Here is a 26,823-nt window from a genome sequence, read left to right on the forward strand (position 1 = left end):
CCTGAAGGCGGGGTCTACACCCAGCACTTAGACATCTAGCACTTAGCAGAGTGCTGGGCACACAGTGAGCGGTCCATAAGTGAGAAGCTTGGTTATTACCAAGGAGGCCTTCATTCAATGCTCTGGTGATGAATGGCCACCATAGGTCAACTCTGAGTGTTCAAGGTTAGGGAAGGGTGGATGGTTATAGCACCCAACAGACCAGGTTCAAGTACATGCTTATGTCCTGTCTGGCTTTGGACGAGTCACTTAGCCCCTCTCTCTGTCTCGTGGTGTTTCACAGGGGTCATATTTGTGTCATCGGGTTATTCTGGGTTTTAAGTGAAATAATATTTGTAAAATGCCCATGGTAGCAGTTAGCATGTTGTAAATACTTAATAGTTATTTCCTTTCTTCTTCCCGGCCTCTTCAGTAACTTGCTTTGGTGCCCTGCTCTCAGACTACCCTGGCAAGGGGAAGTGAGCCTGTGCAACCGTCACACTAAAATTTCAGCTGATGGTGATGTTGATGGGCAGGTAAATGTAGCCAGAGCTGTACGGTCAGGTCTCTGCTCTTGGCAAGACACCTCGCGCCCGCCTCCCAGTGCACAGACCCAGCACCATGCAGATGCTGGTCGTGGCCAAACAGACCCCTCTTCGCGATGGACTGGGCTCTAGGCCGGCCTCTGCCACCACGCCGTCCCACAGACCGTCCCTGAAGCTGCCATGATAAACCAGCACCTTCCACCTAAGAGCGGTCGTAGTAGCCAGCAGCCTGCCCATTTGCTTCTAGCTTAAGACCACAGCGGCTTATTAGTTGATGCCTTTCTGTTAATGCAGCTTCTTTCTTCGCAGCTTTGTGCCTCATCATGTCTTTGTGTCACACTGGATTTGAACTTGACTGCCTCTTTCCAGATGGCTTCTTTTTCATGCAGGAAGCCTGGCGGGGAGGGGATACCTCCCCTTTCCAAGACACATGCTCCTCTGGAGGTGATGAGCTATACACCAGGCTTTTATGTTTTCACCCCTCTCTGGGCCCTCTGGTTGCTTAGAAATGAGCCTTTCTTTGCAAAGACTGGTCTGGGAGTAAAACAAAACCTTCCATTTTTTTTGAGCATCAACCATGTGTCGGGCCCCAAATGAATAAGACTCAGCTGCCATCATGTGACTTATACAGGTGGGAAGGGACCTGGGACATTTGTAAGAATTGGGTTCGTTATGCTTCTGGCCATTTTTGACGTGAAGCCATTTAAACAAGAATACAAAGCATTTGTTCTGCCTTTTTTCATTTTGTTCTAATTACTGACAAATGAGCATTGTTTTTTATTACCAGGTACTGTGGGCCTCACCCTACTCCTGTACACACTTCAAGGGCTGCATGAAAATAGTTAGGTTTTATTTGTTTTTTAAGGCAAATCATGTGTGTCTTATGGGTCTTAGTAGTTAATACCCTTGGGTTTTGGGGCCAAGTCTAAATTATTTTGAAGATAGATGTTGAAGGGCAACAGGCAAAGGAAGGGCATGGCTGAATCTCCAAGAAGTGGCTGTAACTTGGGAGAAGGGTGGAAGAGTAAAACTGGAGAAAGCTGGCTCTCGGTTTTCTTATGGACGTATCATGAAATTCTTCTGCCATCTGAGCAAGTATTTATGACAACTATCTCTGTGTAAAATCGATAGCTAGTGGGAACCTGCTATAAAGCACAGGAAGCTCAGCTCGGTGCTCTGTGATGACTTAGAAGGATGGGATGGGGGGTGGGGTGGGAGGGAGGTCCACGAGGGAGAGGATATATGTATACAAATAGCTGATTCACTTCATTGTACAGCAGAAACGAACCCAACATTGTAAAGCAGTTATATACTCCAATAAAAAATAAATACATAATAAATAAATAAAATAAAAAATAAAAATAGTCTGTGTGAGATAGATTAGTACATTTATGTGCCGTTCATCATGCTGATTTTTCGAACGGATGATTTGCTATTCCTAAACAGTTTTGCTGTCTGAGAACATTCTTGTGGCCGGAGGAAGGCTCCGTCATGAGATCGTGGAAGAATGTGTTTACCTTGTCCTGTTCTGGGGACGTGGCTGGAACATGGCATAGGTAGTTCAGGGATGCTTGTTTCCGTGTTATTTGGTGGTAACTTAAAATATTGAGGTATAATTTACATACTGTAAAATTCGCCCATTTTAAGTGCACAGTTTAGTGTTTTTTAGTAAATTTACTGAGTTGGCAACCATCACCATAATTCGGTTTTGGAACATACACATCTCCCTCCTGTCAGATCCTTCATGCCTGTTTACAGTTAATCCCCATTCCTACTCCTACTAATCTCAGGGAACCAGCGATCTGCTTTCTGTCTCTATAAGTTGCCTATGCTGGATAGTTAATATGAATGGAGTCATATAATAGATGGTCTTTTATGTCTAGCTTCTACTGAGCATAACATTTTCGTTTGTTTTGGACACCTTTTGGGGGAAGTGGATTTATTTGGTAGAGCTCCCTTGGTCAGAAGTGGAACTTCTATTTGAAATACTGTTCTCCTGGAGAGAGAAACTTGTGACGGTTTATTTTAGATTGAGTATCTAGAAAACTGGTGCTTGAAAAGTGCAGCTTGTGTTTGTCTTCCTGTTTAAAGAGTCATTTGTTATTCCTCATTTCTCGGAAGAGAAACCCAAGACACACAATTCCAGGAGTTTGCCCAGGGCCTCATGACCTTGGTAGAGTCTCCTATGAAAACCTCAGCCTCAGGGCCACAGAGTCAGGGATCTGACCTACACCGCAGATGCTTTTTCTTTCTTTGTGCTTCTTAAACTTTGTTGATTTGTGCTGACCTCAGCCTTGCCCTGGCGTCCTCTGTGGCTCCTTAGTTTAGTTCAGGAGCCAGACTGGCCTCGGTTCAGTTCCCTCCATATGCAACCTCATTTGCTGTGACCTTGGTCGGGTCCTTAACTTCTCTGAGCTTCAGTTTCCTCATCCATGGAGTAGTCATCATAACAGCGCCTACCCTGCAAGATAGTTCTGAGAAGTAAACGAAAGAAGCACATTAAATCCCCGGACGTAGCAGGGCCTCCATAAATGTTAGCTGCTGCCCCTGCTAGGAGTCTCCTTTTATTTTGAAATTCGCCATTTGCGAGCTGTGTGACGTTGGATGAGTTAGTTAACCTCTCTGGGTCTCAGTTTCTCATGTGTAAAATGAGGTTAATGTGAGTGCCTACCCTGTAGTATTTATTGCTCTGAGAAATAAATGGTATAATCCATCTAGAGGGCTAAGAACAAGGCCAGGCTGTAGACAGCATGCTTTGGTAAAAGTAGGCTGCTGCTGCTACTAATTTCTCTTAAAAGTTACCTCAGGAAGGACCCTCTGTTGTAGTCAACTGCATATTTTTTGAAAAATACTTTAAGTAATGTTTTCCCCATCAGGGCATGATCACTACAAAAAAAAATTTTTAAGCACACAAAAGAATATTAAAATTGGTAAGTTCTATCCAAATATCAGTGTTTTTAATGGCTTTGCTGTTTTCTTGTGTGTATTGTAAATCCGGACACCCCCCCGCCGGTGAGATTATATGTATTTTGAAAACATAACTGGAGTAATAGTGCACATGCTTCCGTAGGAGTTTTTCATTTCTGCCTCTGACTTCTGTAAGTGGGCTCTGTCAAAGACCTCAGAACCTCCCGGAGGTTCTCCCTGCATCTTCTGCACCCCAAGCCTCCGGTCACTGTGTAGGTGGTGACGCTATGTGCCTGACTGGTTAATGCTGGAAAAAACCCTGGCCCAGGTGTACGTTTTATCGGGTTCAATTGTTAAAGCATGTTAAATATTTCTACAATTAGCTTTATAAAAGGGCGACACAAGGGGTCCTTGTGCTGGGGGATACAAGAAACTACACAGGCGATAACATCATTAGAGCTTAATATTCACACACACACATGCACACTCACAATCACGTGCGCTCGCGTGCGCATTCAAGTAAAATGGGGAAATCGAGTAAGATTCCTGGATTGTAGCAATGTCAGTACCCTGGTTGTGAATATAGTGTTACAAAATGTTACTGTTGGGTGACACTTAAAGGGTATATGGGATCTCTGTGTTATTTCTGACATCTGCATCTGATTATCTACACGTGATTAACGACAGTGATCTCAATTAAAGAAAAATAGCTTCAAAAATATAAGTGTAATTTCCGTTTAATACAATCCCAGAGCAAAAAGCTGCTCTGAATCTTGTTCTCTTATGTTAGGGTGACACAGAACCAAGATTAGTTTAAAATGTAGCCTGGTTGTCTTTTTTTCCAGGAAAGCAGAGGACTTGGTCCTTTGAGGAGAGCAAGGGAGACATTAGCTGGCCCTAGAGTCGCAGCACAAGCTTCAACAGAGAGGCCTTTGTACCCGCCGGTAGATGACAGGGGACGCCATGCTCATCCTAGAGGGACCTGGCTAGAGGGCTCCCGGGTCTTGTCTGTACCGTTGCAGAGCATCACAGCTGTGCAGCATGAAAACCACCTCCTGTCCGAGGCACAGGAATCTCCACTTAAGGATTTCTTGTGACCTGGAGCTGATGATCTATTTAGAGCAATTTGAGCTGGACTCCATCTCCATCAAATTAAATTCTGGTTCAAAGCAACCCTGTACATCTCCCTTGCTTTTCCTTGTGGGAAGAGAAGGAAGATGCCTGAGGCAATGCTCCCTCCAGTGGCTGGAGGGTTCCTGCCATAAACTGGGTGGAGGAGAGGCCAGCAAAGGAACCTCTGCTCATCCCCCCAGCCCCCAGCTCTGCGGGCCCTGTGTTGGGAGGGTTTCAGATTTGGAACCAGATTTCAGGTCTCCTCCTTAAGCTAGAAAATCATTCCAACAGATCAGATTTCTCTGCGCTCACCCACCAGGATGATCTCTACTTGGATTTATAAAATATTTAGAGACCTATCGCTCTCCAGTTGCAGTTAGCCATTAGTAACGCTACTGAGTTTGGTTTAGCAATACACTTCAGTTCCCAAAGGCCTTGCATGGGCTGTGACTGCAAGTGGGTTGTTGTGAAAGCTAAGTCCTCTACGCTTAAAAGAATGATTTTCTAGAGTCTTAGTTATTAGGAGTTACTAACAAGTTATTATGTAGCCCCTAAGTGGCTGGTTTCAAAAAATTTTACACTTTGGCCCTAAATCCATTTGCTTTCACTCCTTCCTCCTCAGAATAAAACCCATGCTACCTTCATGGTATTTGGACTACAAATCAATTCCTTGCCATTGATTTAAAATAAAAGCACCCTGAGACTTTTCTGGAGACTAAAACCTCCTTTCAGTGCACACCCTTTTTCTCCAGTGGAAGAACACAGTCCTAAAGTGGCCCGCAGACCGCCTCTTAAGGCCTCTTAAGCAAATGGCATATGTCATGAAATACCATATGTGAGAGTATTGGGTGGGAGTGTGGATTAAAAAAACAAAATCTGTCACCCTGGTTTTCACGGTTTGGAAACCGGTTGCATAGCCTTAGAAGAGTGGGCTGTGTGCCGTTATGAAATTATCAGCTAAGGCTGTTTAATAATCATACCAAGAGCTGCTTTGGGAAGGACCCAGCCTATCCACGTAGTGGGGTCTGTACAGTGAGTGGGTTCGAGATCCTCTAGATCTTTCTGTCGGTTCATACCTCGGTCGCTGTGCTGCTGACCCACTTTGGTTTGCTGACCGTATACGAAGCCAGACCCCCTTCCACTCCAGCGCCCTGCCCTCAGCACCACCCTCGAGTGTGCACGTGCGTATGTGCACGTACGCACACGCGCACACACACACACACACACACACACACACACACACACACACACGCGGCGTCAAGGCTTTGCAGTGAACAGTAGACCCTGCCCCCTCACCCCACAGCTTGAATCTTTTCTCTGGAACCGGGGAACAAAACCTGGTGGGGCTGAACCCAGCAAAACCAATCACCCTTTATGCCCAGTACGACTTTAGTCACTTTTTTAGGTGGGTTGTTTGTTTGGCAGGCTTGCAGCATCAGTAGTTTCATTGTCGTTTTTATTTCTTGCAGTTTTATGTGCTGAAAGAGTTGGCCAGATGACTAAGACATATAATGACATAGATTCTGTAACTCGGCTTCTTGAGGAGGTAAGTGATTTGGGGCAAGGCAAAGAGTCATTTACAGCTGATTATAATTTACATCAATTAAAGCATACATTACTATCTTTCTCGGTGAAGGATCTCAGCAACTGAGCCCTCTCAGGGTAGAATTCAGTGGCTTTATTTTATTTATCTTTTGAACTGAGAGCTATGTTGGCTTCTGTCACTGTAACTTTGTACGAGGTATTTTGGATTTTAAAAGGAATGTATTAATGACACAGAATAGGGTGGCATTTAAATACTTGCTGTAGAATACCCTGTTTAAGATTTATAAACCCTTAAAATATATACTAATGATATATGTTAAGTGTATACAAAAAATGTCAGAAAAATACATCATTATCCATCTTTGTAATGTTTTAGTTGTATTTTGTTATGTTTTTATTTACATCAGGTTAAGGGAATATTATTATGCGGTGTCAGCATGGAAATAACCAAAACAAGCATGGCAAGGAAAATTTAGGAAACGTGCTTGGGATTAGATGAGCTGCAGTTAGTTTAGAGACTATGCTTTTCTCAATTTCTTCTCAGCATTCTGTTGACAGTTGAGAATTAAGGTGCTTTGGTGGCCTCTGGAAGCAGATGAGTGTAATGTGTGTATCCCCATGCCTTCAACAGGCCAGAACATGGTAGGTTCTCAGTATTTATTGAATAAGTGCCCATCTTAAAGCACTACCTCCCACTCTCCCCACAAAATCAGACCTCAGATGCAGAGGTGCTAACCTTTTTTTTAAAGATTTTTTTTTTGATGTGGACCATTTTTAAAGTCTTTATAGAATTTGTTACAATATTGCTTCTGTTTTATGTTTTGGTTTTTTGGACCTGAGGCGTGTGGGATCTTAGCTCCCTGACCAGGGATCGAACCCACACCCCCTGCATTGGAAGGCGAAGTCTTAACCACTGGACCGCCAGGGAAGTCCCAGAGGTGCTGACTTTTAGACCCTGGTTTCTGCTCTAGAATCTAGAATGATTTGGGGTCATGTGACTCTTCATTAGCCCTTCTTGAGGAAGAGAGTAGAAAGATATGAGAGACACAGAAATCATCATTTTCAGCCAGTGGCAGAACGAAGTTGAAACACAGGACCAAGCAGGAGTGTGGGACCTGAGGTTTTTTGGTGGGGGGCATCTTTTCATCCCTTTATTAATTTATTTATTTTTGCGGTACGCGGGCCTGCCACTGCTGTGGCCTCTCCCGCTGCGGAGCACAGGCTCCGGATACGCAGGCCCAGCGGCCACGGCTCTCGGGCCTAGCCGCTCCGCGGCATGTGGGATCCCCCCAGACCAGGGCACGAACCCGGGTCCGCTACATCGGCAGGCGGACTCTCAACCACTGCGCCACCAGGGAAGCCCTTTTCACCCCATTTTTATGTCTCTCTCTTTCCCTGCGCTTTTCCCTTCTGCACAGCCAGTGTTCTCCTACCTGCTCTGAGGGCTGGACCCTTCCAATACTCCCCTACCCCTACCTCAAGTTCCTGAGGGTTCACCTGCCCTGCTACACACTCCCCTCCCATTCTCCTGAAGGCCACCCACGGGTAGACCCAGTGAAGCTGAGACAGGGCAGGAGCCGAGACCCGCTTGACCACCTGCATGTCAGGGAAGTTACAAACTCCTCAGCCCCGAATAAGTGAGTTTAGATTTTTTGGCCGTGTGACAGGGCCATTGGTGAGGCATTTTAGGGCACTGGCCTTCTGGTGACTCTCCAGTTGCAGCCGTCTTGGCGGCTGGCATTATTGACCTCGTAGGCTAGCTTGGTTGGCACCACCAACTTTTGAAAATAGTTTTTACCATGTTCCCCCTTCCTGCTGTGTCAATTTTCCCCAACACTGTCCTGTTTCTAATCCACTCCTCACTCCATACCCAGTTAGTCCTCAAGTCTTCTGAGGGAGGTCCTACGTCTGTACCTTTATTATTTTTTTTCCAAGGCCACCACTCCAGCTTCTGGAGCCCTGGCAGTGAGATTTGAGTTTTCTCTCTGCTGTCATCTTCCCTGCAGCTGCCACCCTCCCACGCCCTCTTTAATGACCTCGGCTTCCCGCGACACTCAGAACTCCTTGGCACGGCATTCAAGGCTACACACTTGATCACATTCCTGAATCCTCTTAATACTCATCACCGGGACCTGCCTCCTGCTCTCCCACCTGTGACCTTTTGCACCGTTTGGCCCCTCTGTCTTTTCTTGCCTTGAGTGTCATACTGCAGGGCTCATTGGGGATCTCTGAAGCTCTCACACTCCTCCAGCCCCAGGTAGTCCGTGCCCCAGCCAGCCCTGAGCTCGGGAGCCACCCTGTCATTCTGTTGGCTTTGTTCATCCAACTGGATTGGTTAGAAGTTTTTCCAAGGCGAGGACCCTGTTGGGTCCTGATTTCTTTCGCCCTTTTAATCCTGGAAATGATGGGCCTTTGATAAGTGTCTGCCTCTGTGGTCACGCTTAAAATTAAGGGTAAACTTTGAGAGCTGCATGTCGTCTGTGCATCATCTCATTAATTCTGCGATAGTTCTCAGAAGTAGGTGCCACTATTTCCCCCATCCTACTGTGAGGGGACCTACATTTGAGAGGACAGGCGACACCCGGTGGCTCAGCTGCCTTCCAGCCCGGGCCCTTAACCACTATGCACGTGGCCCTGTTGATTTTGGCTGTAGTTGTTTACTGCCCTGTTTATTTAGTTTTGGGGAATACGGTGAGTTGATTGTCAATGAGACATTTTTACTTTAAAAACATGAACTGGATAACTTTTTTTTTAATGGGATGCTGCTTCAGTGAGTATCCATGGCCCGTGGTTCCTGGCTTCTGCCGGGTGTGAGCTGGCAGGGCTGGGTGAGGACTTTGCAGGGCCAGACCCGTCTCTGCTTGGATGTTTGAGGACCACGTCAGAGGAGCCTGGGACTCCAGCCCTGTATGGAGATCCTGGTCATCAACACTTCGCAGCTCATTGCTTAAATGAGTGTCAGTGTATCAAGAAGTATGCTGTCATCTTTAAAAAAAAACTGAGTTGCTCAAAAGAATATTTGTGGGGCAGTCTCTTCAGGTGGCTCTTTGCCGTGCTTTTTTGTTTTATTTTTAACAGCTCACCATGGCCATGGTCTGTGTGCATCAGCGTGTTTTATATACAACGCTGTGCCTCTCCTTTTCCTGATGAGAATCACATCTGAGTTGCTGCCTTTCTTTGGAACTAGGCGGGTTTTCTGGTTAAAGTCTAATTGCCCCAGTCGCGTGAAGGTTGTGCCATGCTGTGCTTTTCTTGGCTTTGGTTCCGTTTCCTCTGGTCGTTTGCTTTGGTTTTGCACGGCTGCCGCAGGCAGGCGGGGTGCTGGCGGGATTTGCACGGGATGCTGGAGCACAGCCCTTGGCCAATGTGAAGAGTTTGCTTTCGGGTTAAAGGGGAAGAGGATTCTGCAGCTCGCCCTGGCTTCTGCTGCTGTTCGGAATTTACCTTTGGGCAAAGCTGTCTCCTCCCCAGTTACGGAGAGGGTTATTCCAGGAGCTCCTTAGTCATGCTTTTTTATCCCCAAATGGGTGAATGAGATGAGTCAGCTGCTCAGCGTGGGAGGCAGGCAGCTCTCCGTCTCTGGGGCCGTGCCAGGCGGCTCGAGTGTTCATGGTCATTGCTAAAAGGGGCTGAGACACAAGCCACAGTCTTTTTAAAAAAAAAAATTTATTGGAGTATAGTTGCTTTACAAGGTTGTGTTAACTTCTACTGCCCAGCAAAATGAATCAGCCATACATATACGTATATCCTACAGTGCATTAAGTTTTCAGCGAAACATAGCTGCGGAGAGGGAGCTAGGAGAGCCAGAATGAGCCCCACCTGACCGCCATCTCCTGGGGAATAAAAGAACCAGTTCTTCTAATAGCTGATTTCCCAATTGAGATTTATTTATGTCTCATTTTCTCACTGGAGTTTGATCCAGTGGTCATTTCCTAGCTGTTTTCCTGGTTTTCGAAGTAAATATTTATCACATGTTGGCTGGTTGTAAGAAATGAGACTCTTTTCATTACTGAAATTCTTTTTTTTTTTTTTTTTTGCGGTACACGGGCCTCTCACTGTTGTGGCCTCTCCCGTTGCGGAGCACAGGCTCCGGACGCGCAGGCTCAGCGGCCATGGCTCACGGGCCCAGCCGCTCCGCGGCATGTGGGATCTTCCCAGACCGGGGCACGAACCCGCGTCCCCTGCATCGGCAGGCGGACTCTCAACCACTGCGCCACCAGGGAAGCCCGATTACTGAAATTCTTAAAGAGAAACCCAGCTGGCCTTTTGCCTTTGAAAAACCAGAGACCTTCTGATGACTTTTTTGTTTAAGAATTTCATTTCATCTCTGAATATTTTTACTCTAACTTCCTTTTTTTTCTTTTTTTTTTCCAGCAGAGCATTTTCTTTATGTTACTATACAGATTAGATTTTGGGTGTAGACACAGTGAGAGTTGTCCCCTCCGGAGGGCAAGGAGGCCCTCAAGTCTGAGATTTGACGTGTATTGGGGTATAGTGGGGAGGGGCGAGGGGCTTCGTTGTCGAGCCCCTCAGCATTTGTTTCCTTCCCCTGCCTGCGTCCCATTCCTCTTGGGTTCTGGCCCCTGTGTGCCGTGGGACGCCTTCAGCATTCTTCACGTGCTCATCGGTGCCTTGCCCAGCCTGTCTTCATCATTATGATTCTGGCTTGATTCGTTTGCACTGAAATCTGCCTACGAAATGTCTATGTGTGCTGGAGCTTAGCAGCTGGATTGCATGACGGCAAGCAGCACAGAACGGTAGGCAGTGAACCAGCGAGCATGAAGCACCTGCTGGGTATTCAGTCTGAGGGCTTGCTCTAGTAGAAAGATCTAACTGACTGGAGTGAGAGCTTTATGGAGACCACACTTCCAAAGGGAAATGGACGGTGGTACTACAGTTTTCACGGAGAGTTAGCCAGCTGAAACCACCTGCACTAGTTGCTAATTTTGAGACGGCCCCTGGAGAAGTGGGTTCCCTCACACAATCCCTGTGGGTCATTTCCTCCCAGTACCAAATACGCATAACCGTTGTGTCTGAAAAGTAATAAAGGGCCGCTGAGATAAGGACCCTCCTTGGTAGACACAGTAGCCGGCACGGATGAATGCACAGAGAGGGGCGTCTCGGTTCGTTGGGCAGACTCACTGGTCCCCTTTGTTCCCTGGGAGGGCATGAGGGGGAGGCACAGATTGGGAAAGAGTTGGAGGAATTTATGGCTCACTTGACACCCAGCTGGCTTCTGGAACAGCAGTTACAGGTTTCAGGACCATGGAAGACCTAGGGGAGAGAGACCATCATTCATGCAAGAGCTCCAGAGAGCCAAATCGCTGTTGGATTCAGTCCCCCCAAACCATGCTCTGACCTCCAGTGCTCTGCTCGTAATTCAGCCAAACTCCCATGATGAGCAAAGGAAGGTGTGCTACTGTTGCATGGTATAATTTGGTGGATATATAAAAAGTTAGAAACAAAAGATGCTTTTTGAAATATCTTACCACTCAATGAATCATAGCGCTAGAAGATTCTTCCAAGGGTCCCTCAGCAAGTCTGCCCATCCACCCTACCTCATCTCACAGACGAGGGAACTGGGCCCCAGGGATGTTGAATCAGAACCCAGACTCTCAAATTTTAGGGTAGAACGGTTCACCTGGAGCAGTTAAACTTTTGACGGGTACCTGCTATAAGAAATGCCTCTCAGGTTGTCGGTAAATGTGTGACAAGCAAAATTTAAGCATGAAGTGATAACCTTACTATGTGGAACGCACTTTGGTATTTCAGTTCTATGCTGTTGAATGTCATCTAAAACAAAATGGCGGTTGCCATGACTAAAATGCTTCTCAACCTACTGATGGTTTCTAGTCTGTGTTTGGGATGAGTGGAAGCCATAAGACTACATGGTTATCAGAAGCGGGGATTCCTGAATCCCCAGCTTTTTTCTGCTCAAAACCCCATGTCCCTCTTCTTCTGCTTTTTGACACCAGATGAGCAGAATAATTAGCGTAGGCTTCTAAAAGGATTTCATTTTCCGGAGTTCTCCCCCCTATGCCAATCCCCGCCTAAAAGTGAGCAAGTGCATCTACTCGTAATGGCCAGCAGTTTCACCAGCAAGGATCAGTGAGTCTGCATTTGGTGACGGCATCCACCCCGCTGTCCCCACTGTCAGGCAACAACTTTCCTCCCATAAAGGCAGCTGTATCTTTGTATGCCAGTAAAGATTTTCCTCTGTGCCCTGCTGTGCTCTAAATGTCAGCAACTGAGCTAACAGAAAATTCTGTCTGCAACAGTCTTTGTTTCTGAAGTAGGGCAATGTTATGCATTGTTTCTCTGTTTTTAAAGCTATTTTTTTAAAAAAATAAAGCCTAAGTAGCCTACCTTCCGTAAGTAAAAGAAACATAACTGTATCCTGTTTTAGAGTAACTTTAAACATTTTTGTTTCATACGCGGTAAATCTAAGGAACTCAGTAAATTCCAGCTTAACGTGTGCCAGAGAGGCTGCCTTGGCTATTTTAAGTGCACTTTGGAATTTCTGGATTCACTTATTCATTGAGCAAATAGTTACCGAGTGTCTCCCTGTGCTGGGTGCTGGCGATACAATAGCTCAGCCCTTCAGGTAGAGAGATAGGTTATCAAATGATTACACAAGGACCAAAAGCAGTTGGATAGAAAGGTTTTTGGAAGCATGTCTTTCCTGTAGGAAGAGACTTGTTTTCATTAGATCGGAAGGTTCCCTTTCATTGCTTGGGGCCCTGGTAGCTGAGTGAGCTCCTCTTTGAACAGGTATCAGACGCTGGTGCGTGGATGGTGAATTAGTTGATTCCCTTGTCCTTGCTGAACGCCCTTGTTTTCCTCAGTTGACCCTGAGTTCTGTGGGCTCCTGCTGGAAGCACGGGTTTTCTCAACCTCTGCTCTCGCTTCTGCCTTTCACAGAAAGAGCGGGATCTAGAGTTGGCTGCTCGGATCGGCCAGTCGTTGTTGAAGAAGAACAAGACACTAACCGAGAGGAATGAGTTGCTGGAGGAGCAGGTGGAACACATCAGGGAGGAGGTGAGGACCTGCCAGCAGGGGCGTCTGCAGGGGCTTGGGTGCCGCAAAAGGCGTGCCTGAGGAAGGTGATGATTTCACGGCATCCCGCTGGGGAAGGCCCTCCCCGGACATGGAGAGCTGCCTTCCTGCTGCCCCTCCTGTTCATCTGTGTCTCCTTCCGACAGTGTGGACGGGTCACCCAGGCTGGGACCAGCCCTCACATGGTCAGTAGGCCCCCAGTGTGGACCAGCTACAGCCCGTGTCCTCCAAGAGTCTAGATCATCATGTCAGCTGAGAAAGACACTCAGAGCTGGCTGAAGGGCACACAGGCTATTCCAACAATGAGCGGAGATTCCTGAGCCGGGGTGGGCGTTGGCAGGCGGAGAAGGAACTGCAGCCATGCTGCAGAGTGAGGCAGTGACTGCCCCTTCATCAGCACAATATAATTTTGTGTTTCTAAAACAAAACCAAAAATAGCCTATTGTTTTCATGATCGAAGCCCTACTATGTTAATGATACAAATCTTGGTCTATATCTTCAGCCCCCATCATTATGGGGGGTGGGGGGGCAGGGGAAGAACATTTTAGGCTTAACTTAGGGGCTGAGGTCTCAGAGGAGCGGCACTGGTTTTCTGGGAGGAATACGGTGTGGACGGGAGGAGGAAGGCTGCAGAGTCGGGCGGGTTTGCTACAACCAGCATTAGGAGCTTACAGCCAGGCCCCCCTTGCTAGTGTCTTTGCCATCATCCTAACTGGCCTTTTTTTTTTTTTTTTTTTTGCGGTACGCGGGCCTCTCACTGTTGTGGCCTCTCCCGTTGCGGAGCACAGGCTCCGGATGCACAGGCTCAGCAGCCATGGCTCACAGGCCCAGCCGCTTCGCGGCATGTGGGATCCTCCCGGACCGGGGCACGAACCCGCGTCCCCTGCATCGGCAGGCGGACTCTCAACCACTGTGCCAACAGGGAAACCCCCTAACTGGCCTTTGAACAGTGAATCTGAACTGTGAGGACTTTGATTGGCTTTCCTTCTTCTCATTTCTTCTCCCTTATTTTCTATCAGAAACTTTCTTAGTTGGGGGGGGGGGCGACGGGGATGCCCTTATTCATGTCCCTAAGACGTATTCAGACTTTTTCCTCATTAAAGATATTCCCAGCTATTGTTGTCTGTGTTTACCAATCATTTAATGTGATGAAACAGAGTAGCCACTCGATAAGAAAACATTTTTTTAAGGGTTTATTGTAATTTTTATTGATTTTTTTCCCCTTCCGGTGTTACTGAGATATAAGTGATGTACAGCACTGTATAAAGGCAAGTTTTAATCCTGGGCTTTCTTTAAAAGGTGATGAGGTAAGATACGGTCGTGTTCAAGGAGAAATAAAGTTGACCCCTGCTCTCCTGGCCTCCAGCATCATGACCTGAATCTCCCTTCTCCCAAGTATGGGAGAAGGTCAGCCTGGCCCCCTACTTGGCCCCTTCTGAGCAGAGGGACATGCCATCAGGAACCAGTAAATGGTCACCCGTCGCCCCTCACGCGCTACTTCTCCAAGGTGCTGCCCTTGCTTGGGGCTTCCTTTCCTCACACAAAGTGCATCCCGCGCTTGGGGGTGGAAGTGACTTTTTGTCCCCTTGGGAAACCTTGGAGTTTGAAAACTGTTTCCCCTGGGCACGTCATTAAATGATCAGTCTAGGTGTTGAATCCGAAGCCTTTACGCACATAAAGCTGGTTTCTCCATGGAAGATAAAATATATTCACGGTGTTGTGTAGGAAAGTTGGGATAAACTCTAGACCCCAAATCAAATTAGAAACAAGAAAGAATTAAAACGATTATGATCCTCGCTCACCGTGCTGGTTGCCTATTCATCGGTGCTGAATGGTGAAAGGGCAGGTGAAAATTTTTATGGCTCAGGTTTATTTTAAACCTGAAGTATAAATAAGTGCGACTTGCAGAGCCATCCTTGCAGAGTAGTCGGTACGGCCAGTTCCTCACGGTTGCCTCTTTTCTTCCTGTATCTGGAATGCCTATCTTGTAGTCACTGAGTACAAAGCAAGGTCTGGCCAAGCTTGGCCAGAATTCCTGTGAGGGTGTAGCAGTCACAGGGTGGCGCTAGGAGATTTTCCAAGCCGGGAGAACAAGGGTTGCCGGGCTCGCTGCTTGTAGCTGCCCACCCGGGACTGACATCACCAGGGGTCCTGGTCCGAGATGGGATTTGGTTTTGGCAGAAGTGAATGGCCTCTTCCTCCATGTGGTAACATGGTCCGCTTCTCTGAGTGTTTTCCCAGCTGGTCATCCATTTACTTGCAAAGCCCCTCTGCTGTCTTGCTGCCCACCCCCCCCCCCCCGCCCCAGCCATCATTCTAGCACCTTCTAGTCCCCTCTCACCTCTTCTTTGTACCAAAGTAAAAACTACAAATTTAAACAGAGGGATTTTTGCCAAAAAGTAATTGATTGTATTTTTCTTGAATGGGATCAGACTCAACCCTTTGTTTTCCTTGAATAGCACAAAATCGGTGGCATGCCTTCACGTTGAATGAGGAATTTAAAAAATGTTGTCAGTGAGCAATAAGTGTTTAAGCACGAGTGGGGATGCTGTCACATTTAGAGAGCGCGTGACGGGCTGTGTTTGTGCAGGTGTCACAGCTCCGGCATGAACTGTCCATGAAGGATGAGCTGCTTCAGTTCTACACCAGCGCCGCAGAGGAGAGCGAGCCGGAGTCTGTGTGCTCCACCCCGTAAGTCACCCAAGGGCCTGTCTCTAGAGGCCAGAGCACTGGCTGGCTGTGGTCCATGTGCTTGGAGTTGCCTAGACAGCATCACCTTCACTGGCAGCACAGGTCAGCTGCTCTCAGCCTTCTCAGCCAGACATCTCTGAGTGCCTCCGACAGATGGATTTTCCTATTCTGATGGGATTTTAGTTTTCCTCTTCCTGGGTCTTACTGCTTATTTGTCAGTTCAGATTGGTTTGGCCTGGCTGTTAAGGAGTAACAGGCTGGACTCTGCATTTGGAGCCAGCAGTGCTGTGGTGGGTCCTTGGGGGGTGCCTGGGGGGAGGGGCTTCTCTGTGTCAGCAGAGTCTCCTATTAGGAACATGAACTCTAGAGCCCGATGGCCTGAGTTCAGATCTTGGCTCTGTGGCTCATGGCCAAGTTATTAACCTCTCTGTGCTTGTTTCCTCATTTGTAAAGTGGGCATAATAATAGTACTCAGTTCTTAGGGCTGTGAGCACTGAATGGGTTCATACACGTAGAGTACTTAAAATAGTTCTTGGCACATAGAAGGCATCCCAGATCGTGTAGACTTCAAATAGAGTTGGTTCCCCCGAAACCTGAGGCAAAGTGGCAGCAAAGGGTTGGGATGTGGCTCTGAAGTGTTGTAAGCCTGTGCTGTTTTCCTGGTGGTGAGGGAGCAGCCTGATGGGTCATTGTTACCCCTGCACCTTTCATGAGCTTTCCTTGAAACGGCCCTTCTTTGTGCTTCTCCATGGCTTGCCAGGTGGTCGGAGGAAATGCCTCCCTCCCTAGAAAGTGAACTTTCTCCCCCAGGTTGAAGAGGAATGAGTCGTCCTCCTCCGTCCAGAATTACTTCCATCTGGATTCTCTCCAGAAGAAGCTGAAGGACCTTGAAGAGGAGAACGTTGTACTTCGATCAGAGGTGAAGTGCACTCCCTGCCCTCGTCCCCTCTGCAAGGGTGGTGGTCCCGTTTTGCATGTCTGGTGAGAATAGCAGTGATTACAGCCCCGCCATCCTCCAGGGTGATGGTCTATGAAAGAGCCATGTGGACCTGGGGTCACAGCCACACCAAGTGCCCAGAGGGCGTGCCTCATTTATGAGCTGGGCATTGCCTTCAAAGGGCAGCACATACTGTCCGGGCTGCAGCAGACGGACTGGCGAATTATGCAGCGTGAGGCTGGGTAAGAGTGGCAAACCCTTCTCCTTCTCGGTCAGGGCCAAAGCTCCTGGAAAGTGGGGCCTTGCCGTGGTGGTCTCCAGCTCGGACGTAGAAGTGACTTGGAGGCCTGGTGTGAAAGCCTCGTTTTCACTTTACTGCAGGTCAGATGTGCCCTAATAGTACCCGAGAACTTGGAGACATATTTCTTAGACAGTTAACTTAAAAAGGTTGAACTGAGTGAGGCAGCTTGGAAACCCGTGCTTTTGAGTATTTCTGATTGGCTAGTCACTGTGGTGGGTACTTTGCCTGCATTCTTTTTTTTAAAAAAATCTTTACAACAAGGCTGGAAGCTGGTTACTCTGATTCTCATTTACAGTAGGGAAAACCGGGACCCAGGCTACTAAGTGTTTTTTTTTTTTTTTTGTGGTACGCGGGCCTCTCACTGTTGTGGCTTCTCCTGTTGCGGAGCACAGGCTCCGGAGGCACAGGCTCAGCGGCCATGGCTCACAGGCCCAGCCGCTCCGCGGCATGTGGGATCTTCCCGGACTGGGGCACGAACCCGTGTCCCCCGTATCAGCAGGCAGACTCTCAACCACTGCGCCACCAGGGAAGCCCTACTAAGTGTTTTGATTGCCGAAGATCTTGCAAATTAGTGAGCAACAGAGCCAGGGTTTGTAAGTCTCTGTGGCTCCAAACCCCACATTATTTCCCTTCACCCACTACCCCATCCAGAAATACAGATGCATGCAAATTTAGTACTTTTTGTTTAATTATCAGTGAGTTTATGCTCTCTAGCCAGAGGTGTGGTACAGCCCTATCGATCAGGCCCTTGTCTGTCAAGTTTGGGCTGCATGTTCACCTAAGCTGGCCCAGGGCTCCCCAAAGTCCCTCCAGTAGGGCAGACCACCTGTCACCTCTAACTTGCTTCACGTGTTGGGAAGAGCCTCGTGTCTGGGCTTAACAGGATGCTCTTCTGCCTGAGGAAAGGGTCATTCGTGTCTCTTAGCCATCAACACTTCCAGCCTCTCGTTTACTGATGGGAGACATAAGCCCAGTGCGACCAAGCTTTCTCTGCCAGGCAGTGGCTGAGCCACGACGACAGTCCAGTTTTCCCCATTCTGAGTTCCAGCATCTGTCCCAAGTAAATGCTCTAGCCCCAGGCACACAGCAATTTGTCCCTGTGTCGGAGTCTTCCCCTAAAGCAAGCGGAGGGAATCTGATCCCAGCCACAGATTCCGGCTCCTGCATCTGGCTTTCAGGACTGTGGCATCTCTGGGGCCAGGACCTGAGGGCTCAGAGATACCTCTCTAACTGGGGCATTTTCTTGGGGCCTTCAGGTGTCTTATCTTCCCACCTTTTCAGCCAGGAGCAAAGCCATCCAGAGTCCGAGGGGTAGCTCTTGGGTCTCTGAACTTTAATGCTTTCATATTCTACCCTGTTTTTACTCAGCTGAATACAACAGGTCTAACTCCCACTCAGAAACTCAGAGGATGGTGCCCGGCACGTAGTAGGTGTGCTAAGTGTTAGCCATTCTTGTGGTGGTGATTATCCTTAGAATGCCCACGGTAGGCAGGGCTGTGTCATAGCCACTGTTTGGGTCACAAGGGGGTCCATGAGTGTGAGCCAGGACAGACACACGTGAATAGACAGGCCGACGGATAGAGGGGGCGCTCACAAGAGTTTCAGCAGCTGCTTCGTGTGGTGCCCTCTAGTGGTTGGGATTGACTTTCTATCTCTGAGGGCTCAGTGGGTCACAGCTGGGGAGATGCTGAAGGGCAGCTTTCCAGACCCAGGTTAGCCCTTGCTGCATCCCCTAGGCTGTCCAGGTGCGACTGTGGGGTCTCTGACCTGAGCCTTGTCCACAGGCCTGCCAGCTGAAGACGGAGACCATTACCTATGAAGAAAAGGAGCAGCAGCTGGTCAACGACTGCGTGAAGGAGCTGAGTATGGCCTGCCCCCCGCCCCTCCTGTCCCCCGCTTTTACTTTGCCCACCTGCCATCATTAAGACCAGACGGATTTGCATCCCCTGATAGAGTGTGGTCTTCCTGCCAGCCTGGGCTCAGTAGCATTTTTTCTGAAAACTAGAGGCCTTCCCTGATCTTGTGTGGCTCCCTTCACCCTCGTGTATGAGACAGCGGGTGCGGTGTTGTCAGCCATACATTCCCAGTCTCTCGCAATTAATTAAAATTAATTTTAATTTTGGCTTTCTGCTGGAATATTGGTTATCGAATGTCTGAGTTAGGTCCAGCATCGGAGTCCTGAGCTGAAGATGTGGAAGAACAGCCTTATAGTATCAGTAATTTGATGTGTAAACGTTGAGGCCAGAGTTCTCAGCTTTGCAAATACGATGTGCTTCCCCCCACCCTCTCCATTATAAGTTTACACGTTAAGACAAACGGGCAACACAGTATTCTGAGTGTCCGCGAAACACTAAGTCAATGAAACGCACCCTATGTTTAAATCTAGTCAAATGAGTTACGGCTCTGAATATGGGTTGAAAACGCCCAGGGGAATTGTGTTGTGCATGGCGATAGTTCCTTTCTAGAACAGAGTGCAGCAGGGGTTCCTGTTACTGATGGGGGTGTGTTCCTGTGTGGAACGTGCAGAATTGGCCAGAGGCGTCTTCTGTTTGCTATAGCACCTCCGGGCTGACTGCGAATGCCTGCCCGATTTTCTCTGGGGAGGTGGCTCTGGGCAGTGGGGTGAGGACCCACACAGAGCCTGCGAGCCACAGCCGGTGGGCCGGTTCCTCCTCACGACAGACCGAGCCCATATAGGAAGATGGGGACTCTCCCTCCAAGCCATCTTCACGTGCCCTCTCCACTACTCCCCCCTGTCTTGTAATAAAGATGTTGTTTTCTTGGACAAACCACAAAGAAACCATTCTCTCTGGCTCTTGTGACTGTCGTTTCTTGGTCAAAGGGGACGCCAACGTGCAGATTGCCAGTATCTCGGAGGAACTGGCCAAGAAGACGGAAGATGCTGCCCGCCAGCAGGAGGAGATCACACACCTGCTCTCTCAAATAGTTGATTTGCAGAAGAAGGCAAAAGCTGTAAGGCTTCTGTTTCTCTGGCCGATGCAAAACTAGCTGTTCTGAGATCGAGAAGGGGCATTTACCCCAAAGACAGTGCCCTTTAGATTCATATTTTAGGAATTTGTGCCGTCCCTTTAGAGCTTTTGCTAAAGCTTAGCGGATTCAATAGCATAAAATTTGTTGCCCTGAATTGGCAAGGGGATCACATTTATCACCACTTACCTCCGAAGAAAAATCTGCAAATGAATAGAACTCTTTAAGAAAGGTAAAGGGGCTGTAAACAGAGAGTTTGGGAATTCAAAGTCTGAATGATCCCGTTTGGTATTTGTCCTTAGGGCATCTGTATATTCTGCAGTAGAACCTTGTCGCCTTTAGATTTAAGATGAAGCAGCGGAAAAACAATTAAGTTTCCCCACGTCAGGCCTTTGCTAGAAGCCTGAGGTGAAATGCTTCCAGAGAGCGGCTGTGACTATGGAGGGGAGGGGTAAGCGATAGGGAATGAACGCCGACACAGGAAGTACGCTGCCTTCCAAACTATATAAAAGACAAAATTTTACTCCAGTATAAGATAAAATCTCCCTGTGGACGTGTGATAGGATCATAACGGATCAGGGAATAAGAGGGGAAAAGTTAGACTTTTCTACGTGTCTTAAAAGAGAAGCTGATTTCCCTTTGCCACGTTCTAGTGTGCAGTGGAAAATGAAGAACTTGTCCAACACCTGGGGGCCGCCAAGGATGCCCAGCGGCAGCTCACGGCCGAGGTGAGTGGCTCTCCCTCATTTCATCAGGGCCCCGGTCCCAGCTGGGGTACATCAGCCTCCCTCCAGCAGGCTGTGTGGGTCCCGTCCATCTTAACAGCCATTCTGATTTTGAATTGAATGTCATTCTTACTCCTAAGGCAGCTCCCAGTTGAGCTGACGCTGGTCGTGAGCACCTGGGAGGTTGGGCTGTACACCAGCCTGGAGCCCGGCGCTCACGGGCCCCCGACAAACGTTCCAATAAGGGAAAGGACACAGAGCACGCCATGTCAGAGGAGCCCCGTTCAAAGACGTGGCAGGAAACGAGGGAGTGATGATTCGCCCTCTCGTTTGTTTTCTCTCAGTTGCTCGTTAGTGTTTTAGGAGATTTCCGAGTCTGCAAGTAAAAGAAAAACTGTGCCTTGAGGACTCTTTGGCCTCAGGACACAGGGCAGCTGGTCCCCGTGGAGGGCGGGAGCCTCTGGTAGTGATCCTGGTGGGTGGGTGGGCGGTACCAGGTCTCACATCCCAGCCCTCTGCTCTTTCCTGGTGTCCCGCAGCTGCGCGAGCTGGAGGACAAGTACGCCGAGTGCATGGAGATGCTCCACGAGGCCCAGGAAGAGCTCAAGAACCTCCGGAACAAGACCATGCCCAACACCACGTCCAGGCGCTACCACTCGCTGGGCCTGTTTCCCATGGTGAGTGCCCGCCTGCTGCCTGACCCCCACTTCCCACCCTCAGGCCAGCGGGTGCTCCTGGGAGGAGGGCGGGTCTGGAGCTGAGCCTCTGCAGGTGGCTTCTCCTTTTGCAGCTTGGATCTGGATCCGAGGTGAGGGCTCGCGAGCCCAGCCCGTGGCTTCTTAACCACGTGAGACGAATTGGTCCTTTATATTCCGTCCCTCTGAATCTGTCTTTTCTACTCCTGCCCTTGGAAGATAAATTTAGTAGGAACTAGGTTTAGTAGGCACCTCAGGTATTGGGAAGGCAGTCTACATTATTTTCCCCCCCCAGCTTTTTAGCGTATGTGCTATTTTGGGCTCACAAGCGCATTCGAGAATTCTTAAATTGCCTTAAGCTTCCGCTGGTTCTTTGTATGCTTATTAACCGTTCTGGTGGCTTTCGGCATCTGTGATCTGAAAAAAGATTTCCCTCTATGCTGGGTGTGACGTTTTTATATTTTTCGTCTTAGTTCCCCACAATCCTATTTCTTTCACCCTGGCCTGATCTGTTTCGTGTTTAAGCGTTAGGGGAATGTGGTTGAGAAGGGGGCTTTCCAGGAGGCTGGCCTCTCCCTATGGCCAGCACAGGGTGGTGCCCCTCTGCTGGTCATTTCCCAGTAGTATTTGGGGAACTTTCTCATTTTATCTTCTTCTGTCAGACTAGGGCCCCTTGAAGGTGGGGACCATGTCTTATTTGCTCTTTCCTCCTTCCCTCTCTTTAATACTCTGCACCTAGCACAGTGCTTGGTATATTGTAGGTATTAGATCTGGATGACTGGATCAACAGACTGAAAAGCAAACCACCAAGAACTTTTCAGGCTCTATTTCCATGCTTTGATGAGATACCAGTTCTCTCTGAGGAGAGAAGAACTTTTGAGAGAAACTCCCCTAAGTGAACTAGGAGTGGAGGGCTGTATAAATGTTTGTGAAAGTTGGTCCCTTTCAAATTGACCTTTACTTAGGGCTCTTTTTTCTTCACAGATTCCCCCTCCCCATTGCAGACACTGTCACCCAACCCCTTGCTGTCTGAACCACTTTTTCTAAATCATGATCTCCTTTTCTTCTTTGATTTCGTATATAAAGTCAGGCGCTCTCTCTCCACCTGATTGAAATCTAAGGGAAACCAAAAAGAAAGACACAACGTAAATAAGTCAGCTTTCCAAGAAGCAGATTGGTGATCCAGTGATTCCAAGAATCCCAGTGAAGGCAGCAAAGGACAATATATCCCCTGAATCCCCATCTAGAGCTGCCTATGCTCGGCTCACAGACAGGCCCGTGTAGCTTTGTACACTCCCTGCCTCCCTTTCCCTCCTTCCCGGTTTCACATCTCCTGGGGCTGTCTTGTTTCTTGCATGCCTGGGGTTCACTCTCCTGTGTTCCTGCTCTCAAGGACAGACCTGCCCTTTAAAGCTAAACCAGGATGTAAGAAAAGTTGAATTGAAAGTCTGCACTTGGATTTCTTCTGGAGAGATTGATTCTCAGTGTTTATTATTTGCTGAGGTGGACCTTTTGTTTGCCCTTTTTCTGCTGTTGGCAGAGCTCAGTTTTTGAAGACGGCTATTTTTAAAGTGCATTATGCATGAAAGGTATTTAAGGCAATCTAAAACTTGCATCATGCCTGTGTCTCTGGAGCAGAACACCCGGCTCTGCCTCTCTTGCTCCCAGCCCTTCTAACGGCTGAATAAAACAGTGAGTAGCAGGTTTTGCTCAAGTATGTTCCCAGTTCTCTTGCGTTATGGCCAAGAGTTCTTAATCTGGGATCTACAGACAGGATTCAGTGGGCCCTTGAACTTCGAGGGAGGATGATATCTTATATGTTCATTAATCCCTAACTGTATTTGGTGTTTCCTTCCTTCATGAAGGTAGGTAACAAACCACAGCGATATTAGCATCCCCGTGACTTTGTCATCCATCGAAATCACAGCTCTTCTCATAGCACATGTCAGTGGCCACAGATGTCCCAAGACACCACCTGTGCTAATCTCCGCTTCAGTCATTACCAGTCCTGAAACCCGATCCTGTGTGTTACTCTATCATACTTGCAGTTATTAATATTTTAGTAATTAACTCAGTATATCTGGCTTCCTCTTTAATCCTAATTATTTTATTCATTTAAGAACATCATTCTGAGAAGGGATCCATGCTCATCTCCAGATGGCCCAGAGGGGATCATGGCCACAAATGTCACAGACCTTGCTTGTGACTTTCCTTCAGAACAGCAGTGTCATTAGTAGTTTGGTATCTTGTTTCTCTTAAGTGGTATGAAGGTCCTTCCCTTGTGCAGAACTTGGAATGTAAACAGTATTAAGAAAAATAAACTAGTTTAAAAACGACAAATTCCAGACGGGAGCATCCCCAGTGGACTGGGGGGCCCTGGAGGTGGAAACCCTGGACGAGGCCCCATGCGTTGTCAGCTGGGAAGCCACTGGCCACAAGTGACTATGTAAATTTAAATCACTTAAAATTAGTGCAGTTAAGAATTCAGTTCCGGACTTCCCTGGTGGCACAGTGGTTGAGAGTCCGCCTGCCGATGCAGGGGACACGGGTTCGTGCCCCGGTCCGGGAGGATCCCACATACCGCGGAGCGGCTGGGCCCGTGAGCCATGGCTGCTGAGCCTGCGCGTCCGGAGCCTGTGCTCCGCAACAGGAGACGCCACAACAGTGAGAGGCCCGCGTACCGCGAAAAAAGAAGAACTCAGTTCCTCAGTCACACTGGTCACATTTCAAGCGCTCAGTAGCCACGTGTGGCCAGTGTCTCCCATACTGGATGGTGCAGAAAGAGAACATTCCCGTCACCGCAGGAAGTTCTGTTGTTCAGCACGCATTTAGCCCTTCTCTTCAGGTTCTCCTAGGTGGTGTCCTCCTCTGAGGCCTCAGCGGGTGCTTTTCTGCACACCCTGGTCCTGTCGGCATCCACCTGCGTGAGCATGAGGGATGGTTTGTCAGGCCCCGCTTCGCCCAGTGAGGCCTGGCCTGGTGGGCGGTTCAGGGAGAGGGGTACTCAGCAGGCCCCTCCATTGCTGAGTCTGAGCTTGGGGCTTGGCCCATCCAGGAGGTGAGAAGTCCTCAATGACTGGTCTTCCCCAGACCCACAAATTCACAACCTGGCTAGAGAAAGACGCAAGTGGAGTGTTCAGAGAACTGGCAAGGTCTTCGTGTGTTTGCTGTCTCCTTGGGGAGGAGAGGAAGGATTCCTGGCGGAAGTGAGATGTGAGCCGGTTGTTAAAGGTGGGTGGGCCGCAGATGGTTGGTGGGCACGGGAGCTTTCCCTGCCGGAGGCCGGGGATCACAAGAGCAGAGCCCAAATGACAGCACCTATCACTCAGGTCCTCCCCCGCAAGCTCTCTGCCTCTTCTTGTGGTCACCGCCACAGCTCCATGGTTTAGCCCAGGGAACGTAGGGTTTGCTATCAGACCCTCAGTTCATAGGACTAAGGGGCTTTACACTCAGCTCCATGGGGATCGCTCAGCCCGGCATTCTGCCCGTGGCAGATGCTGTCACCCTGTGTTCCGAGGCCTCGGTTTATGCTGTGTCCAGGCTGTCTTGGCGCCTCTTCTAAAGACAGAGCACTCGAATTGCTGCTCACTCACTGTGTGTCTCCCGGCTTTTCCCAGGACTCCTTGGCGGCGGAGATCGAGGGAACCATGCGCAAGGAGCTGCAGCTGGAAGAGCCCGAGTCGCCAGACATCGCGTACGGCCTTGGTTCTCAGCTCCCAGGGACTGTGGGGTGGGCCTCAGATGGCAGCAGTGATCGCTGTGATCCTTCCGCAGACAGTCTAGACTAAGGGAAATTAGAGAATGCTGCTGACAGCCCCCGTCCTCCTCTGGTTGGGTTTTAAATATATATTATGAACTTGCAGAAAGTTAGGGAAGGACGGATGTATTTCCCATCTCTCTTCACACAGGCTCCATCTTGACACCACCGCTCATTTTTATCTTTCTTTTCAGTGGAAAATGTTACTTAAAAAAATTCTGACGTCTGTCAGGAAAAGAAAAATAAGATGCAATCTGAGATACAGAGGGCTCTTTGGGGGATGGGGTGTGAGCAAGGCTTCCGTTTCCTTTCTGCATACATACCGGCCTGTGCCATCTCTCTTCCTAACTTAAGACCTTGCACTTGGCCTGCTCAGAGGTGTAAGGAACCTGTGGATCTGATTTCATCAAGTTTTCTCTGTACCCAAATCCCATAGACAGAACTTAAACGGGATCCTGGAAGTGACCAGTCCCTAAGCCTCGGTGCATATGTGAAACCCTTTGCAGCCCAGAAAGAAGCAGCCATTATAGAAACATACCTACCTTTTTCTTCTTAAAAGAGAACAAATGAGCATCAAAATGTGGTTCTGCTCTTAGAAATGGCAGTTTCCAGGAAATAAAAAAAGACTAATTTGGTGTTTATCATCTCATTATAGAAGTTTTTAAGACTAACTTTAAGTCTTACTCTTTTTTTTAATATGAATGGTCAACAAAGACTCATTCTGCAAAAATTTATTGAGCCCTGTTATGTGTTGAGCAGTGAACACTGCCCTCCTGGAATTTGCTTTCTAGAGACTATCATGAGAGAAGAAAACTAGGTGGGAGACAAAAGTTACCATTAAATATATTTGTAGGGGCTTCCCTGGTGGCGCAGTGGTTGAGAGTCCGCCTGCCAATGCAGGGGACGCGGGTTCGTGCCCCGGTCTGGGAAGATCCCACGTGCCGCGGAGCGGCTGGGCCCGTGAGTCATGGCCACTGAGCCTGCGCATCCGGAGCCTGTGCTCCGGTAGGAAGCAGTATCAACTTTAGGACACAACCACATAGTGGAGCCCTGAATTCTGTGGGTATTGAGTCTCTTGAATTCCAACCAACACCCTAAGAAACACGTGAAAGGCACAGGGTGTCGGGTTGCTTGGGGGTCACAGTGGGCCAGCTGCCTGTTGGCTTCTCAGTGGATAGTGTTTGGAGGGTTGAACTCCAGGGTCATTCCTGCATTTGCTTAGTCATGGATGATGTTGTGCCTTCTCCCCAGTCACCAGAAGCGAGTCTTTGAGACCGTAAGAAACATCAACCAGGTCGTCAAGCAGAGGTCTCTGACCCCGTCCCCCATGAACATCCCTGGCTCCAACCAGTCCTCGGCCATGAACTCCCTCCTGTCCAGCTGTGTCAGCACCCCCCGGTCCAGCTTCTACGGCAGCGATGTCAGCAGTGTCGTCCTTGACAACAAGACCAACAGCATCATCCTGGAAGCAGAGTCAGCAGACCTGGGGTGAGCCAGCCAGGGTCTTTTATCTTTCTGCTTTGGGGACAGGTAGGGGGGATTGAACACAGGTTCGGTAATCAGAAGAAGGGGGGCTGATAAGAG

General features: G+C 48.6%; 1 protein-coding gene across 14 annotated transcripts in view; it reads left to right on the forward strand.

Moving 5' to 3' along the window:
* TRAK1 (trafficking kinesin protein 1) overlaps positions 1-26,823 on the forward strand; it is a 104,555-nt gene that overhangs the window by 54,360 nt on the left and 23,372 nt on the right. For 13 of the 14 annotated variants that reach the window (XM_030846154.2, XM_030846162.2, XM_030846147.3 and 10 more), the window contains 10 exons: positions 6,014-6,090; positions 13,011-13,127; positions 15,736-15,836; positions 16,647-16,755; positions 18,859-18,937; positions 19,917-20,047; positions 20,716-20,790; positions 21,327-21,464; positions 25,100-25,176; positions 26,491-26,727. In XM_030846154.2, coding sequence (XP_030702014.1) covers positions 6,040-6,090; positions 13,011-13,127; positions 15,736-15,836; positions 16,647-16,755; positions 18,859-18,937; positions 19,917-20,047; positions 20,716-20,790; positions 21,327-21,464; positions 25,100-25,176; positions 26,491-26,727 — 1,115 coding nt within the window. In that variant the 5' untranslated portion in view covers positions 6,014-6,039. The remainder of the gene's footprint in view (positions 1-6,013; positions 6,091-13,010; positions 13,128-15,735; positions 15,837-16,646; positions 16,756-18,858; positions 18,938-19,916; positions 20,048-20,715; positions 20,791-21,326; positions 21,465-25,099; positions 25,177-26,490; positions 26,728-26,823) is intronic. The other variant, XM_060308614.2, reaches the window with a different exon arrangement.

Source organism: Globicephala melas, chromosome 11 (genome assembly GCF_963455315.2).
Source record: "Globicephala melas chromosome 11, mGloMel1.2, whole genome shotgun sequence".
Taxonomy (NCBI): Eukaryota; Metazoa; Chordata; class Mammalia; order Artiodactyla; family Delphinidae; genus Globicephala; species Globicephala melas.